The sequence below is a fragment of the Eschrichtius robustus genome, chromosome 20, assembly GCF_028021215.1.
Source record: "Eschrichtius robustus isolate mEscRob2 chromosome 20, mEscRob2.pri, whole genome shotgun sequence".
NCBI lineage: Eukaryota > Metazoa > Chordata > Mammalia > Artiodactyla > Eschrichtiidae > Eschrichtius > Eschrichtius robustus.
In genome coordinates this window covers 63,003,553-63,022,699 of record NC_090843.1, presented here as the reverse complement: position 1 = coordinate 63,022,699, position 19,147 = coordinate 63,003,553, and the positions used below count along the sequence as shown (strand labels likewise).

At 43.4% G+C, this 19,147-nt stretch overlaps 1 protein-coding gene across 1 annotated transcript in view; it reads right to left on the bottom strand.

The window, feature by feature from the left end:
* COX10 (cytochrome c oxidase assembly factor heme A:farnesyltransferase COX10) overlaps positions 1 to 19,147 on the bottom strand; it is a 111,577-nt gene that overhangs the window by 87,897 nt on the left and 4,533 nt on the right. The window contains 3 exon segments of the mRNA XM_068530915.1: positions 983 to 1,107; positions 15,468 to 15,789; positions 17,523 to 17,656. Coding sequence (XP_068387016.1) covers positions 983 to 1,107; positions 15,468 to 15,789; positions 17,523 to 17,656 — 581 coding nt within the window.

Here is a 19,147-nt window from a genome sequence, read left to right as displayed (position 1 = left end):
AAAGGGTAGGAGCCACTTGGAAGAGATGGAATCATGGTTTACAGGAGGGACAGAGGAGCAGGGCTGTTTGAACCTCACTGTAGGACTGCTTTGATGTTTAAAACTGTAACAGAAAATTAACTTTATTTGCAATAGATTGATTCTTCTCCAAAAAGCTGATAACACATTGTAAAAAACAATGATTTTAGGCATTACCGAATGAAAACGCTCATGTTTTACAGACTACCAACTCACGCATCCACTCAGCCAAGCTGTTTTCCTGCTGGTAACTTGAATTCCAGTTTTAAAACCGTGCCAACTCCTCTTGGGTGTTCTGGTGATGAAAATGACTTTCTTTACGTTTTAGCCAAGACTTTTCCACCACAGTATCTTATGAGAAAGCCACAAGGCTGGGGCACCCCACAATGACCAGGAGGGGGGAAAAAAACTATTTTAGAGAATCACTTTGATGTTTAAAATAATACATAATAGGGAGGGGAAGATGCATTAAAAATAATGTGCTAATTAATTTTTTGATATATTCTGATTCCACATACCAAGTTTACTGAATACTGAAATTTTATTTTATTTTATTTTTTTAAGCTGGATATGCTTGTTTAAAATACACTGTTTTGCATAGTGGTGGTTTAAAACGCAAACAAGTCAAACCAAAGAAAGAACAGCACATAATAATGTAAGCTCAGGGGAATGTACCTGAAGTGAGTAAGAGGAGAAAGTCTGACGGCCCTAAAACACTTCCTAACCCCAAATCCTAGTCATTTGAGGAAGAAACTCTAACGCTCTCTCCCCTGAAATATTTGAAAACCTTTCACCTCAAAAGAAAAGACAAATTGATTCTGTGCCCCAGACCTTGTAGGACACAGGTTCACAGGACCTTCCCAGCTACAGGTGCAATTTTGGAAGGTTTTTTTTTTTTAATGTGACAATATCATCACCTAAGAAGTAACAAAATCGTGATCCAGCTGAAAGGTGACACACTGACCTGATTGATGGAGTTGGCAGCGCAGGAAGCCAGGCCAGTTCCGACAAAAGTCAGCAGGAAGCAGGGCCAGTCAAAAGGTGCTGGGGCCAAGGCAAATCCGGCTGAGGTGGTGCTGACCACGAGGCCTGCAACACAGAAACAGAGCAGAGCTTGTCACCACACAGGGCCAGACGGTAACGGCCAAGCAAGCACCCTCCATATGAAACAATCCACTACAGCAACACGACCTGTAGGCTGATCTTTCATTAAAAAAAAAGTTTTACAAAACATTTTTCTGATTATAAAAACTTTATGTGTTCACTATAGAAAAATGCCAATTTTTCCTTCAACTCCATTACACTCAAGAGTGAAAAATAAGATAGGTATTTCAGATCCAGTCATTCACTTATTCATTCAACAAACATTTACTGCACACCTAACCCATGACCAGTACCGTGCTGGACATCAGGCATTGTTCTGAGCAGGTCAGGCTCTTTTTTGCCTCAAGGTCCTTGTACTTTTTGTTCCCCCTGCCTCTTCCCATGACTGGATCCTTCTCGTCCTTCAGATCTTGTCTTAAATATCACGTCTTAGGGAGAACGTCCCTGACCGTCTCACGTGCGGGAGGCCCACCCCAGGTACATCACCCTTCAATTTCCTTCCCGGTACTTGTCACACTCCAGCTCCTCCCTGGAATATAAGCCCGAGGAGGCAGGAGCCCTAGCCATACCTACCTAGCAAGAGATGCGCAAAACTCAAGCAGCACCCTCCTTTGCGGAGGCTTGTCCCTCTTTCCAGACATCACAACATCAACCGCTAAGCCTCACAACAGGCCGTGTTCTAGGATCAGTCATCTTGTTTTGCACAACTCAGCAGCCCTGCACATGGGTTCAGTGGCTCCTCACGTGTCGCCCCGTGTGTGGCGACAAGCCAGAACTGGGAGAAGTCCTCAACACCCAGGCTCCTTCCCAGCGGTACCCGAAGAACAAAGGGTCCATGGTGTCAATGCAGGAATTCGAAGGAAAACAGACAGCAGGTTCTCCCTCTCACAGTGGAACTCAGTAAATTGCTTCTCTCCATAGAGTAAATCAGTTGAAATAATTCTTGACTCAATTTTGAGACCTTGAATCTCAGACCAAAAGTAGACTACTGGGCTTCCCTGGTGGCTCAGTGGTTAAGGATCCGCCTGCCAATGCAGGGGACACGGGTTCGAGCCCTGGTCTGGGAAGATCCCACATGCCACGGAGCGGCTAAGCCCGTGTGCCACAACTACTGAGCCCACGCTCTAGAGCCCGTGAGCCACAACTACTGAGCCCGTGTGCTACAACTACTGAAGCCCGCCCGCCTAGAGCCCGTGCTCCACAACAAGAGAAGCCACCGCAATGAGAAGCCCGCGCACTGCAACGAAGAGTAGCCCCCGCTCGCCACAACTAGAGAAAGCCCACGCGCAGCAACGAAGACCCAACGCAGCCAAAAGTAAATAAATAAATAAATAAATTTATTTTTTTAAAAAGTAGACTACTTATAAACATCTATGGCAGTTAAAAGAGTGTAGAAAATCCATGATAACTTTCTCAATATATAATTAGTAAAATCTAGAGTCACCAAAATAAAAAACAACTTTAGATGTCTCTAAATATCCAGGTCAATATTTTGTATTATGATTTATAAATAAGTTTTAAAAATCAATTACCACCATAGTGGAAAAGAAAGCAACACAGTCACTGAACTCTCAAGCTAAAAATACTGTAAAAAGAAAATTCACTTTGTTTAAAATTGAAAAGGGTATGTAGACACACAAAAGCAGTGTTTTTCTTTTTATTTGCCCCCAGAGCATGACTGGGTAATGGACAATAAACACAGAAAGCACATCAAATTTTTGACTGATGGTCAAGTGGTAAGTTGAGAAGAGACAGAAAGCAGTTTACAAAAAAATGACAGAGAGAAAAGGACAATGTTTTAGTAAGACTTAGCAATGATTAAATTTACAAAATGGAAATATTGCCTCATTTAAAAATACACAAATTGTAAATGGTAATACACATAAAAAAATGTATATTATTTTTTTATAATACAGGGGCCATTATTACTACAGAGGAAGAAATCTGAATTTTGTAACACATTTCTTAAAAAAAGATCAAAAGCTAACAAAGAATGTATTTATACTTACTTCATCAAAGCAATTAAAGAAACAGAAAGGAAAAGAAAATTGATAACTTGTAAAACTGACGAAAGCAATACTCTCACACAGCACTGCCACAAGGGTAATTAAACTGTTCATTGATTTCCTGGGATTCATTACATGGAATCATTTTGCAACACCAAGATCTCATTAACAGTGAATGTAATATATTCTTTCATTCACAGCACTTGAAATTATATTTTATTTGGTAATCTCATATTGTCCCTTCACAAATAAACATAAAATCAATGTTGCCAATGAAGTGTGACCCATCCAACAGAGGCCCAGAAGCGCTGTCCTGCAGGCCCAGGGGTGACTCTGGAGGTCCAAGGAAGAGGGATACCCCTACCCCGACGCACCCACTCCCACCTGCCCCCCGCTCGCGGGTGGAGGTCCAGCCCAGTCGCAATCACCGCCATGCAGAGACTCAGCAGCCACCTAGGGAGGTGCATGGTGACAAAGGCAGCCCTGACACCCAGCACAGCTGCAGCTCTACCCATGACTCTTTTCGGAACCATCAGGCTGGACCTAAGAGTGGTCAGGGCCACGTCCTCCCAGGTGCCGTCGTTGACAAGGAATGACCAGATGCGGTCTCTGGTCTGCCTGCCTCCTCCAGGGAGAAGCTCTCTATAATTAAAAACAAGTTGTTAGATTTTCAAACGGTTGCAAGCAGGCACACCCTGGCTGGCCCAGAAGCAAGCAAGCCTCCCCGTGTGAGCTACCCGAGGACCACATGGCAAAGAAGCCCAGGCGGCCGGTAGGAGCAGAGTGGTCCAGGGACCTCAGATGCAGAGATGCAAAGGTATGAGTTCTGCCAGCGGCCCCCAAGCCCCAGGGGGGAAGCACGGCCCCGGCCCACAGTGATTTCAGCCCAGGGGAACCCTGAGTGGAGGATCCGGCCAGGCCACACTTGGACTTCTGACCTTTAGGAACTACGAAATAAGAACCTTGTGCTGTTTTAACCTGCAAAGTCTGTGGTAACATGGTTTGCAGTAAGAGAAAACGTGTGATACTGTAACGAGGGTGGCATTTAAGGAAGACTAGACTTCAGGACACAGAGGACTGACCAGAGTGGAGGAAAGCTCGCTCAGGAACCATGGAAAGGTCACTGCAGGGAACCGGCTGGGCAGGGACAGGACCTGGCAAGGGTGGCAACGGTGCAAACACAGGTGGAGTGAGGGATCTTAAGGCAGTGACACGGGCCTTCAACATGGAATAAGCTGAATGGGTACAGCAGAGGAGCGAAACGCAATTCAGTGACTCCAAGAATAATAAAGCCCTAAAAGGTCAAAGGGAACTTAGGGTCAGCTAGTCTCATCTCTGTCCTGATGGAGGAATGGACACTATCCCTGGATCTGGTGACAGGAAGCGGTTTCTCCCCGGGCAGCCCTGCACAGAAGGGCTCCAGCTGTGGGACAGGTCTCTCTCTCTCTCTCTCCCAGACCAAGTCAGGACGACTCCCTCGAAACAGCTCCCTCTGGATATAACTCTTGTCTCTGGAGCAACACCGAGTTAACCTCTCTTAGTACAACCTTCAATCATGCAAATGCCACTACCCACAGCCTCTGTCTCTCCAGGCGTACTGTCCACGGGACCAGCCACGCGGGGCCTCCAGGCTCCTGTCCACACTGAGTGACACCTTTTAGAGAAACACTACTTTCTAGTATAACAAAAGCACTCAGCACAGTGCCTGGCAAGTAATAAGGGCTTAATAAGCAGTGCTCTTGGTAATTATTAAAATGTGCTTCAAGATGATGTGTTTTTCCAGCCACTATGCTTAGACTTAATATTTCAAAGCGGTGTCTTAAGGAACTCTGAGAAACAGCAAAACACTTCACACAAGCTCCATGCGCCTCTGTCTTAGAACGTCCAGGGGAGTGCCCGGAGTGCAGTCCTTAAGAAATGTGGATTAACCATGATAGTGATAAAAACAAGACTTACATTTGTGAAGCACTTTGCAATGCCAAAGTGCCTTTACATTTATTTAAGTCCCGGAAACACTGCACTTCAAAGCAGGGTGTGGGTACCTACCTCAGGGTTATGGAAGAAAACTTGAGAACTTTCACTTATATTTGACTTCTTAACTCTCTCTTTTAAAACACACACTTTGTGTATCTTAAAATGAATATAATACATAGGTGTAAGAGTACATGAATTTTACTTACAAGTAACTTAACTATACATTTTTGTTATATATGACATATTTATATACAATAGCATAAATATTTTATAAATATACACACATGCACTTAAAACTTTTTTACTGATAAAGTACACGACTAACAAACTTTGCAGAAGCTTGCTCTAAAATAAACAGCAAGGCAAGCATTGGTGGGTATTACGTCTGATTTTATACACAGAGATCCAGGCGTCAACCAGCGGCAGTGAACTCAATCTACCGTATAACCCAGAGTCATATGCTTTATGCATAATATTTGGCTCTCTGCTTTATGGGATGTACTGTAGCAAGTACTCCAAAGACTCATTTTCAGAAGAAAATTCCACTAAAGGAAGGGAAGATATACACACGCACCACCCAGCTGATTACAAAACCACCACCAGGCCAGCAGGGCTCGCAGGACACCGCATCCCTGCGCATAACCCACGATGCTCCTGCAGCAAAGGTCTCAAGGGGAATGGCCACAGGTCCCAGAGGAGGGAGCCCCACGCTGAGGGGCGCCCCCCTGCACGTGCTGGGTGCGAGTGTAGCCAGGCTCCCCACTCCAGCTCACAGTGTGCTTTCCAGAGCAGCCAGGAACCACTGAAGGGTTTCGCCTTTTCCAATAAGCAATAGGTTTTCTTGGAGCACCAGCTTTACCAGGAATGATTTTTTTTTTTTTTGGTGAAGGCTCAACACTCTGAGAACTGCTGGTCTCTGAGCATAAGCATAGTGGAGGCGCTTTCTTTTTTGAGATCGTCAGTTAGAAGTAACTCTAACGATTATATTAAAACACTGGTCATCTACATCCTGCTTTATCTCTGTCTTTCAAGGCCTCGCTATTTTTCAGCCCTGGCCCCAAAAGAATTAAGTGAAAAACAAAACTCCAATAAGTCAATTTGGATAATTATCAACTCTGATAAAAGATCTGCTCAAAAGATTGAAACCACTGGCTAAATGAGAGTTTGAGATTCTTTATAGATTTCAAATTATCCTTGTGATCTATTACATCTCATTATCCTTGATAGCAGATGCTATGCAATATTATAACCCAAATCCTACAAGCCTGTGATGAATCTCTTGAAAGCTCTTTTATGTACAAAGCTGCCCAAGAACAGGCAGTTAATGAATTTGTATGTGGTTTTGTTCACCGGTGGCTCCAAGCAATGGAATGTTTTTGTTAGCAGATCTCAAAGCTCAAAATTATACAACTTAATTAAGAGGCAAGAATTAAGTTTTTTCTGATTTTCAAATGAGCATGTATTTTTACTTGATAGCTGTACTTCATGATTTCTTCCTCTCTCTTCATTTCTGTTAACACCGTAAGCTTCAAATGGTTCAATTTCTAATTTAAGTGAGTTTTTTAGCCTTCACAGCTTGGCCCTGTTCCGTGAACCTCCTGACGGTTATGTTACCCACAGACGTACGGAGGAAGGTGGCAATTTTTATGCTTATTGTTATGTTCAGATGAAAAGTCAACTGATGAGAGACAGGGTATTTTTTTCTCAGCCACATTAAAGCCTGCCAATCAGGGGGTAACTGATTACAAACCATAACCACTTCTGGTTAAAAGATTAAGACTTTTTAGTGGAGATTTTTAATAACACAGCTGCAAAACTAAGAACTTGCCGGGCCTTCCAGTTTTCCCCTTTCTTTTTTTCATACTCAGTGACCAGAGCTGGTCTTAAAAATCCTAAAACCAAATTAAAACTCCTAACTTCAAATTTCCTGAGCAACACTGCTACCAAAATGAAACATTTAAGTGCAGTCCCCAGGACGCGTTGGCTTTGCACTCACAGCATTCAGAAAAGGGAGATGAAATTGCTATCAGGTCGGTGTAAATAAACATAAATAAAAGCTGTCTATATCCAAGTTAACTATGCAACACGGAGTGAGACCCTAAGAGTGTTCTTTCAATCACAGGTTTTCCTTGAACCATCAAAGACTTTCTACTTTGTCATCCTATTTTTAGTTTTCCTTTTCAAAAAAGAAATTTTTCTTTTCAATATACTTAATAACCAACACTTTACAACCTTTGTAACTAACTAAAAAACGTTTCCATAAAACTGATGCTTATCAAGCTTTTAAGAAGTAAAAACACTTCTTTTGAAAACTGAGCTTGGCAAGAAGAAACTGTTAGTTGAGCACTTTTCATTAAAATAATGAAGATTTTTCTCAGTTTCGTATCAATGACAACAGGTGAAGGTGACACTATACAAAGCAGACAGAGGAAATCTAGTGGCCCCAGCTCATCTAGTTAAGGTACAATACTTTTCAGTCACCACTAAACATTTCAACTATTATATCACAGTAAAATAATCATTTATAATTAAAAGGCTAAGCTGTTCCAAATTCTACAAATGGTGGCAACAGAGTTCATTACAGTTTTCTTTTTTTCCCACCGAGCTTCTGTTTTTTGAGCACCTATTATGGGCAGGGCAGGAGCGAGGCCCTGGCAATGCAACAAGCCAGGAAGATGGATGTGGTCCCAGGTCTCTTGGTGCCCACAGGCTGCTGAAGATTCAGACAAGCCAACAGGCATGACCACAGAGCGTGGGAGCATGTCAGAGGGTGCAGTCACGGACGAACGCTGTGAGGGACGTGAAGGGCTCCCGACCAAGTGCCCGCTCACACTGAGGTCAGAGGTGTGACCGAAGGCAGAGGAGGAGCTGGCCTGCGAACGGGGAAGCGGGGAGACGTGACTGCGAGAGGCAGAGCGACAGCAAGGACAAGGCCGCAGGGTGAGGGAGCTCCAGACAGACCGACCCTCCTCCCCTGCACCCGTGTGAATACAGATAAAAAGCGGGCCCCTGTATTTTTTTAGCAAATCACTGATATGTTAGCACTCCTCTTTTCATTCTTAACTTCCCAATTCACTATCCACCCGCTTAAGATACAAAAAAATAATGCTATTGAGCAAAAACTATTTTTAGTACTTAGAGATAACCTTGTAACATTCTTTTAAATTCACTTCTGTAAGTTTTTCATTCCTTAATGTCAATAAATGAGATGCTACCATGTTTTGCTTTGAACTGGAAACCAAGCCCTTGATAATACCCCAAAATGCTAATTAGGCACCTGGGCATTTCTGACCTGCAGGGCTGGGAAGCAATCGTCTTGTCCCCTCCAGAGATGCAGTAACCCACCCTCCACAGACGAGGGAGGCCTGCTTGCGTTTGCAGAGTCTAAGAGGACTCCCAGGTGCCACGGTGATGGAGCCGTCCACTGATGGGGCTCGGGGGCGGGGGGGTCAGGGGAACAGGCAGAGGGGAGAAGAGGCAATGAATTCGGTTAGCAGGAAGTTGCTGAGTTCCCACTTGATGAGAACTAAAGCTCTATTTTTTTTTGAAATGGAAAGCAAGGTAGTTTGCTGAGAATGAAGATGAGGTGGTAGAGAGGGTGCTGAATGAGTTCTCCAGGTAAGAAGAGTTCCTCAAATATGTTCTGGGGACCATGCCTACCAGGGCCCTCTGTTAAAATACAGATTCCTAGGCCCCATCCCAGACCTTGAGGGAAGGGGTTTATGGAGATGAGGCCCAGAAATCTGCATTATAACAAGCGATTCGAGTTTCAGAACCACTGAAAATAGTGAAGTCCCCTAAGTCGATGATGGAATTTGGGGTGAGGAAGAAAACTTAGCAGGATGCAAAAGCCTTCAGTGACTGGTAAATGCAACAAAGAAAGGAAAGAGGAAATTCCACGGGACAACCTGGCTCGTTCCCTTGTTTAGCTCAAGTTTCACTGTCAACCTACACTTTTCAAGGTAGTCTTGGGCTAGGTGGCCTTCCTCACTGCACAGTCCAGGGCTGACAACTCCCCAGCACAAACTAGGAGTCTCAAATGTGTATCTGATTATCAAGACGACAGGGAAAGACTGCCGACAGATGGCTACACGTCCACAACCACCACTGGGGAAGTGCATGTTGGGGTGGCAAAGCAGTCTTCATTTAAACACGTTACATGTGAAGTGCACGTGTGGTGTAGTCCCAGAGCAGACCTAGGGGTGCTGTTCTATTTTCTTTGGAAAACCGGGGGTGGAGAGGTGGGCAGCCCTGCATCCTCTTCCTGGGAGGGGACACTGCATAATGAGACAGCCTGGGGGGCACTGTGAGAATACAGAGAAGCTGGATACCGACAGAGCTGACTAGGCTGGACTTCAGATGCTTTGGCTTCTTAAATGATAGAGGTAAGAATTCTTTACAACCTCCCTTTTAGCTGGAGAAGCCATGCTGTACAGTCCTGGCCAATGAGATATAAGGAGACATTCCTATCAAAAGCTTCCCTTCCCAAGTAAAAAGGCAGCACGATTTGAGGGATCTTAGTTCCCTAACCAGGAATCGAACCCACACCCTTGGCAGTGAAAGGGCAGAATCCTAACCACTGGACCACCAGGGAATTCCCTAAAGAGGCCAAGTCTCATAAGGAGGCTTCTGCTTTTCTACACCATCCCCTTTCTTCATTCTTTCTGCCTGGAATATAATATGATGATGGGGGAGTGGCAGCTATCTTGTGGTCTTGAGGATAAAAGCCACAAGCTAATGATGACAGAGCAAAAAACAAGGGCCAGCTATGTAGACAACATCCTCGAGCACTAGCTCTGGGCTCCTAATTTCAGACTCAAGAGAGTAATAAACCTCTCTTGAGGTTTATTACAAGAGAGTAATAAACGCTTTATTTGCTTAAGTCACCGTTCTCCAAGTTTTCAGTTACATGGAGCTGAGCCCATTCTCAACTCATAGCTTTTTCTCCTTCTCTTCTTTAAAGTCATCAATGTTTTTTTGAGAATGATTATCATCCACATGAAATTTATCTCTACATTCTTCGAGCATCTACCACACCTCTTCCACTTAAAATCAATCCAAATAACATCAAACTGAATTTAAAACAATTATATCAATAGAAAACAGAATAGCCGAGATAAATGCATTTTTCATCTAACTTAGAACACTGGCTGAGGCATCTACGTGGCCCACTCCTACCAGAAACCAAATGAAATGATGGAATAAAAATGAAAATTGGAGAAAAACCTACATCAGCAATAAATTAGGTAAAGAGAGGATACTAAAACCCTCAAGAAATGTTTGTTAAATACAGTGCAGATGAGATGAAATTGAAGACAGTTGCCGAGAGCTGACTTATTACTTTCACTATTTGAATAGCAGAAAATTAGACTACCTTAATACCAAGTGGGAAGAAAATGGATAAATATGGGAAATAAAGGCTATCTGACGGGACCCTGTCTCCCTGGCTGGTGTGGAGGGTGAGGGGCCAGAAGCAGAGGCCAGGGTGGACCACGGCAACACGGACCCACGTTATGCAACGGCAGGACTGTCTGGAGGCAGCTGCATCACAGCTGGAGGGAGAGAAGAGCAGTCACACCAGAGAGAAGCAGGGCCTGGCCCTGACGTACTCCTCACCGAGCCGAGGCAGAGATGAATCTGAGGACCTTAACCCGAAGAGCAAGCCCCGCACCAACACTGCCCCTGCACGGCGGGTATGCCCGGCAGGCGGGGGCACTGGGGCTAAAGCTGGGCACAGACTCACTGTGTGCTGAGCGTGGAAGCGGACGGCACGAGAAACCAGACTTGGGAAAAAGCAGGATGCTGGCTCTGTGGTTTCAAAAACACGTTGGAAAAACCTTTTCAGAGAAAAAGTTCCCTTGCTGGTTGCCTCTGTGTCTCCTTTGGGCCACAGGAATGTTTCACCAGTAATGGAAACTGAGAGCCTCTATCCTCAAGCTTAAAACGCAAGAGAAGTCCAACAACACCATGTCAAACTGGGTGGTATGTTATCATGTGCTTTTGTATCTTAAGACAACACTACTTATTAAAAAAGAAGGTCATCAAAAACAGGATAAGCATAGGGACACAAAAAGATATGCACAGAATCAGAATTTTTTAAAAAGTACAGAAAGCATTCACATTATGATCTTACTTTTGTTTAAAAAGCAAAAATAGGGGCTTCCCTGGTGGCGCAGTGGTTGAGAATCCGCCTGCCAATGCAGGGGACAAGGGTTCGAGCCCTGGTCTGGGAAGATCCCACATGCTGTGGAGCAACTAGGCCCGTGAGCCACAACTACTGAGCCTGCGCGTCTGGAGCCTGTGCTCCGCAACAAGAGAGGCCGCGATAGTGAGAGGCCCGCGCACCGCGATGAAGAGTGGCCCCCGCTTGCCGCGACTAGAGAAAGCCCTCGCACAGAAACGAAGACCCAACACAGCCAACAAAAATAAATAAATAATAAATAAATTAAAAAGAAAAAAAAGCAAAAATATCTGAATGGCATGTATAGAAAAGCATTCTAGAATACACCAAAATCATCAAAATGGTTATTATTTTGAGAGGGTAGACTCACAAGGAGACTCCATTCGTCTCATTTTTGCTTATCTATATTTTCTATTTGTTCTAAAAGTAAACACTTACTAATAAAAATACTGCTTTAACATTTAACAAGCATATAAATATTAAGGTATTTATTTCAAAATATGTTAAAATTAAAAAAATTAAAATTCTACTCAACTAATATTTTTATGAAAATGAGAAAAATCCTTTATGCAGTATCCGAGAGCTGATGATTACAGTATGTTGACTTTTAGAAACTACAAACAATCTAAAATGAAATTGTATCCTCTATTCTTGGGTTCTTTTTTTTTTCCTTTTAATAAAAAGCATCATTCTAGTTTCTAGGGGAAAAAAATCTATACACTGACAGACTGTAGTTTATATCAGTTCCATGGACAGCCTAATCTATTGGTTCCAATAAACGATCTATTTCAGCGTTCTGGTCTCAGAAAATGTGTTGTAGCTTTTCAGCACAGACATTATTCAGGAAAAAATTTCTGCTTTTTATTGACACATATTAAGTATAAACTCAGCTGAGTCACCAAAGCTTCTTATGATCCTAATCCAAATAAAATTTCTTCACCCCAGTGTGGTCCTTGCAACAAACTCCAAAAACGTATTGTAAATAGCTCAGCTGGCAAGAGAAACTCAAGGGACATATTATTACTTCTTTATAAACTCAGTCTTACTTCCTTTCACAGAAAAAAAAATCTTTAAATGGCATTATCTCCTGCAAACTTTGGCCCAGATCCTGGCATAAATGCCAAAGCATCATCCCACTGCCACCCTCCTATCCTGCAAAGGAAATGTGAGGACGTCACTGCGTGGCTCTTCACTTCGTCTACACTTGGTTATCCTCGGCATATCACAGCTATAAACAGAAGGAGGCAAAGAAAGGAAGACTAGTTCTCTAAAAGTGATCACTGACTCCCAGGTATTTCTGTCTCCGCCATCATTAGCTATAAACGAATTGCCCAAGATGTTAAGAGTCCAAAAGAAATCAATTTATAGATACCAGGGATTTTCTTTAAAAAAAAAAAAAAAATCCTGCTGACTCCAAGACGTGTGAATTCAAGTAATAAAATAAACAGGGAGGTAAGAGGTCAAACAAGAGGGTCGGGGTCACCCAAAGGGTGCTGCCTCTTTAAATGGAATAAGCAGAAGGAAATGACTTTAATTCAATTAGCTCCTCCAGAAGCCTGGGGCATGGAATATATAAAATGCTAGAGGAGAAGTTTACTGCCCAGGGCTTTTCCATGTGTGGCTGCAGGGGGGGCTGCTGCCCGCCGCTCCCTCCGTGTACCTCGCCTGTGCACATCTCTCCTGTGTGGTCCACAGCCCCCCAGCTGGCTGCTCCCGTGCCAGTGGTGGCAAGGGCTGCTCTGGCTCACGGGAAGGGAGGGGCGAGCTCTCCCACATCCTCCAGGCCACTGGGGCTGGGCCCGGCCCTCTGCCTGTGCAACCCTTCCTTCACTTTCTCGAAGGGTGGTCCAGGACCACCTGCATCACAGCATCTGCACGCGTGCCGAAATGCAGAGCTCTGGGTCCGGTCCCAGGCCTCTGGGAGTTGATCTCTGGGGACAGCAGAAGCCCCGTTTGAACACACGTGCCACGTATGCTCCTTAGCAAATTGACACCTGGGGACCGGTAAGTCAACATGCAACATACATAGAGCACAACATGTACCATTAAAGAAGGGATTTAGTCATTGCTTTAGATTTCAGACACCATGTTTTAAATATCAAACCCTGCATCTGGAATGCCTATTCAGATATGCAACACTATAAGGTACAGAAAAGGAAAAACAATACAACATCTGGCATGAAGGGAAGGAAAATGTGCCCCCAGCCCCCCAAATTGATCCTAAACCAGTTGTCATCCTTTCCTATCTGTCCCTAAAGAAATAAGCATTATGAAAACAAACTTTAAGACATTATTTTAAATTAAGTATTTAAAGTACCTCATTTGAGACTCTAAGAAGAAACACTGATAATTAGTTCCTGACTTAGCAGTCCATCAACGCTGACTTCCTAACCGCCAAATAAAATAACTTCATAGCCAGGCATCTTAGGAGACCTCTACCATTTAAGTGTTGGTCATTTCCTTTATGGACTGGCTTTCTTTTGGCTTCCGTGACCAAGCCACTTCCTCTGACCATTTATTTCCTTGCAGACTCCATTATACACTCTGCCCAATCCTGAAAAGGGGACATGCCCCAAAGTCCTGTCCTTGGCCTTCCGCTCTGGTCACTCTACGCTTGACCCCTGGCAACCCCGCTCACCACCACAGCTTCACAGTCAGCCCTGCGCTGAAGACCGCATGCTCTTCCGGCCCAGTGGTCTAGCTCAGCTCCTGTCCTTCACAGCCAGCGCTCGCTGGACCTCTCCACCCGGATATGCGAGCAGCAACTCGAATTCTGTGTGTCCAAAACTGTTCTCCCCCCAAACCTGGTTCTCCCTTCACTGTTCACATTCTCAAGTCTCAACACAACCATTCATCCAGTCTTCCACAGCAGAAGGCCCCAAGTTGTCCTAGAGCAGGGGCAGCAAACTCAAGTGCCTGCAGGGGCACCCAGGTGATGAAGTTATTTTTTTATTTAAGAAACAAGTGTATAGGTCTTAACATGGTCTCTTCTACACAGTTTGCAGATGTCACCCCATTTAAAACTCAGTATTGACCTAGGAAGTAGGTATCATTATTATCCCTACTTTACAGATGGGTAAACTGAGGCACAGAGATGTATGGAACTTGCTCAAGGTCACTCAACTAGTGAGAGCGAGGATTTGACAGCAGGGACTCCAGCCCAGAGGTCACTACTCTATGTTCTCTCTCAGAACTGGGCTGGGTGGAGGATAGTAAGGAGCAAAGGGCCCAGGACCGGGGAAGGCTTGTTCCACCTAACAGCAGTCAAGACTCCTTGCAAGTCCGTGTCCTAAACCTTCTATCTTATGGCCCCCAGTACCCCACCACGTCTACCTGAGGTTCTGTGCATTCCACTTCCTTAATATTTCTCTCTCTCTCCCCCCCCTTTTCTCCTTAACTCAGCCCCAAGTCATTTCTCAGTTGACCACCACTGATTTGTTTGCCATCATCCTTGCCTCTCACTAGTCCATGCTCTATAGCTGGGGTCAGCAAACTTTTTCTCTAAAGGGCCAGACAGGAAATATTCCAGGCTTTCCAGGACATAAGTTTTCTGTGGCAATGACTCAATTCTCCCGAGGTAGCATGACATCAGCACAGAACCAACGGCTGTGGCCGTGTTCCAATAAAACTTTATTTACAAAATCAGACAAGCTTTGCTCAACAGTGTAGTCACCAGCTTTCTTCGAGAGAAACACTCTACATTTCCGCACATGTGGGACAATCCCAGAGGCCCTACAAGAAGCAAAGCACAGCAGTGAGCTGGGAGTCCCAGTGCCCGTGGGTTCACTGCCCATCAAGCCCAGCAGTGCAGTCCTTCTTGTTTCCAGAACTGAAACGGAACACATTATCTTACTGCATCGTTACAGGGCAGTAGGCGTGAACACACAAAAGACAAGGAAATAAGGAGGATAAATATTCTGTGTTAACTGCAAATAAAAGTGAGACTATTTTTAGTACAATATGTTTAGGGTAATACTATTTACTATTCTGTGTAAACAGAATTCCAAAAATTTGATTTCAAATCCCAATTAAGTTGAAGAGAGGAAAAATACTAAGAGGGGACCTGTAGTTTCAAAATCATTCCTTTTGGGGCAGTAACAAAATTAGCATTTTGTTTAACCAAAAAAAAAAAAAAAAACAACAGTCTCAAGTAAGAATCTGACTAGACCGGAAAAACAAAGTACCTGTGAGTTTGATTTTGGACAGCCGAGCCAAAATTCCTGGCAAATCATCCACACACAGCTTCATCTCTTTCCACTGCTTTTCTTCTTTTGTCTCTGTTCCCACAGCTATAGAGCCTTCAATTACTGGGGTGGGTTCTAGTTCTATCGATTCTTTTTCATTTGGCTTTCTGGACAGAGATAGGCTTGGGGGTGAAAGAGGTCTCATCTTGTATATTTCGGTTTTGGCCTCATCCAAAGATGCTTTTTCAAGGAAAGGAGATGGCACTGGTTCCGGCTTTGGTTTTATTTGCTGGTTGAAGCTTCTGTTCAGTCGTGTGACATACTGAATAAAAAAGGTACACGTTACTAGGAAACCAAGGCCCAAAATGCTCTTAAATGGTTGTTCAGTAGCACCTTCCATCAGTCCAACTTGTACAATGCCTATAAGATTTTCCTATACCTTTATAAATACTCACTGAAGTAACCCGTGTTAGAGTGTATTACATGGGAATCACTCTACTAAGAAATATGGAGAATACAATTAACTGGTTTTTCAAATTCTACGGCTTAGAAAATCCTAGGAATTTAAGTTCCTTGAAAGAAAGATAAATTTTTTTCATATTTATCTCCCCCAGAATTTCCCTCCATGTAGTACCAGAAACTGGAGGTTTCATATTCCAAATACAATGAAAAAGTTTTCTATAATCAGGAGCCAAGGCAACCTGTTGACTTTCCATGTTCCCAGGTGAACAGTGCATGCAGACGTACCCTGTGGGGGGCACAACCCAGGGCTCAGTGACCTCAGGGCAGTGGGTGTGGGGAAAGAATTGGATTTTAGAGTCAGATAATCTCTTATTACTTACTAGCAAAAAGGAGTAACTATGACTAATATCCTTGAGGTACTTTACAGTTTTATATAACATATATCTTTAGAGTTTATCGAATACATATCTCATTCAATGTTCCCAAAAGTTGTTAAAAAAGATGGATCATTATTAATTATCTCTCACTTTAATTTTCAGATGAGGAAACCAAGGCTCGGAAATAAACTGACAGAGACGAGAATCAACAACTAGTTACTTATAGATGCCCCTGGGACTTGGAGCAACCTATCCTGATAACTAGTTAAGCAATTTTTCATTACATCACAAAGACTTGAAATTACATATACTCGTCTTAGAAAGGAGTTACAAACTCATGAATGAATTCAGAGTTCTATTTACATAAAAAAGGCATTAAACATATCTGAGTTTCTCTTCTAAATATCCATTATCCTCGATCACCAACTTTAAAAGTCTGAACATTTCTGGAAATTAAAATCTCTCATCAAAACAATGAGTTTCATTAAGATTTTAAAAGTTAAAGTGGGCAATTTAAGTTAAAAAAAAAAGGTGAGAGAAATGTCAAATAGGACTTCAGAGTATGAATTTGCTATTCTGTCCTGCTTGCACTGAAATCATGAGTTTTTAGCTGTCGTTTCTTCATCCTACGATCCTTTGCCATTTGAGAAAGTGGCAAATGTAAGTTACCACACTGCCAATACCATGAAGTCGACCTGGACAAAATCCTACAAGAGGACTGAGCTGTATTACCAACGCCCACTGTAAAATGCCCAGCAAATCACAAACTCAATTTGTTTGAATCTGCTCAGAAGGGCATGTGTTTAAAAGACTTTTGAATACACTGCTGATGTTAGAAGACAGGAAGGTCACACGGTTAAAGCAATTATTTCTGTATTACTGATGTATTCACAGAACTTTAAAGAATTTAAAAAGATGCATCATAACAGTTCAGCTTTTCCTAATTGTGGCCTAGTCGAAACATGCCAGCAGTTTTCAATCTTTTCCCAAACTTAATCAATAAGTTCAAGATCATACTTTAAAACTCAGACACCAGAATTATTCTGGTTTCAGTTAAGCATAAACAGAACAAGGGATTAAAGTTGTGGATAAACTTCAGACCACATGAAATAAAAGTCCTTTTCAAAGAGTACTTCTTAAAACTCTTCTTACAGTCCCCTCACACAGGGAAAGTAAAGGCAGGGAGCACAAAGTGAGGATGGTCTTCTGAACGTACCATGTGCCTGAGGAAGTTAAAGTGCTGAAATGTAACCCACTGTTGATTGACGTTCCTGAGAAGATGCAGGAACCTACGAGGTGACTCCTGCAAGGCTCTCCTTTCTAGATACCAGACACATCCTCCTACCCAGCCTGTAATAGAGAGGAAGGGGGAAAAAATGTTAAAATCGTTAATACTTCTCACCAAGTGATGACTGGACCTACCCAGAAGCAGAGCCCGCACCACGGTAAGCAACACATGAGTGATGGGTCAGAACTTTGAAATGACTTGATCCAGACCTGTGAATGAACGGTATTGATCAGCCCTGCTCACTGTTTAAGTGAGCGTAATTCTCCAGCAGGGCTAGGGAACTTTTTCATCTCAGGATCATTAGGCTTTTATTATATCAAATGCTGAAATGACCAAACCACAGATCTTTTTAAGAATAAAATATAAGGCTTCCCTGGTGGCGTAGTGGTTAAGAATCCGCCTGCCAATGCAGGGGACACGGGTTCGAGCCCTGGTTCGGGAAGATCCCACATGCCGCGGAGCAACTAAGCCCATGCGCCACAACTACTGAGCCTGCACTCTACAGCCTGCGAGCCACAACTACTGAGCCCACGTGCCACAACTCCTGAAGCCCGGGCGCCTAGAGCCTGTGCTCTGCAACAAGAGAAGGCACCGCAGTGAGAAGCCCACGCACCGCAACGAAGAGTAGCCCCCGCTCGCCACAACTGGAGAAAGCCCGCGCGCAGCAACAAAGACCCAATGCAGCCAAAAATAAATTAATTAAATAAATAAATTAAAAATTAAAAAAAATTTTAAAAAAAGAATAAAATATATAACAATCAGTTCAGTCACTTTTTAAAAAGTATAAAATAAGAAGCAGAATTTTTCTCAAAAAATAACAGTAAAATGGAAGATATGTTTCAGATTAGTATTTTGGCCATGTCAGGTAAGCCAAGGAAAAGGGAGAGGAAATAGCTCTCAATAAAGTATGAGTCTATCAACCTAGTTAGGAAGAAGCTATTTTTGTTGTATCCGAATTTGGCTTTTAATCATTTCTCTCTAAACCTTCTCTCAAACATCAACAAATCTAATACTTCCATGTAAGGCCTCATCCTGGGCAAGCCTTCGACAGGACCACAGCACAGACCCCCCCCCTTTCTTTTAAGTCTCTCCTTCCATGGCTTCCATGACCCTAAGGACCCCTGGTTCTCTGCCGCCCACAACTTACCACTTCTCGGGTTCCCGCGGTAGCTCCTCTTGCTGCGTCAGCCACGTGAAGGCAGTTGTGTCGCTGTTCTGAGCGCTACATACTGTCCCTGAACAAACGTAATTCCAGGGTAATTGTTCATCTTCAACCCATTTCTAGAGTCACTACGCCTCTTTCCATCTGCTGAGTATCTCCACGTGGATGGGTTCTAGTATGTCTCTGAGAACGTTACTCTCACCCTTATCTCTACTCTGTTCCCTACTGCTGATAGAACCATCGCCTACTTGAGATTCCAGGACCACCTTGAACTCTTCCTTCATCACCTAATAATCATCAACTCCAGTCAACGCTGAAACACTGGTCAAATCTGTCCACTTCTTTCCCTGCCGCTTAGAGATACAGACCCTTGTCATCTCACACTTGGACT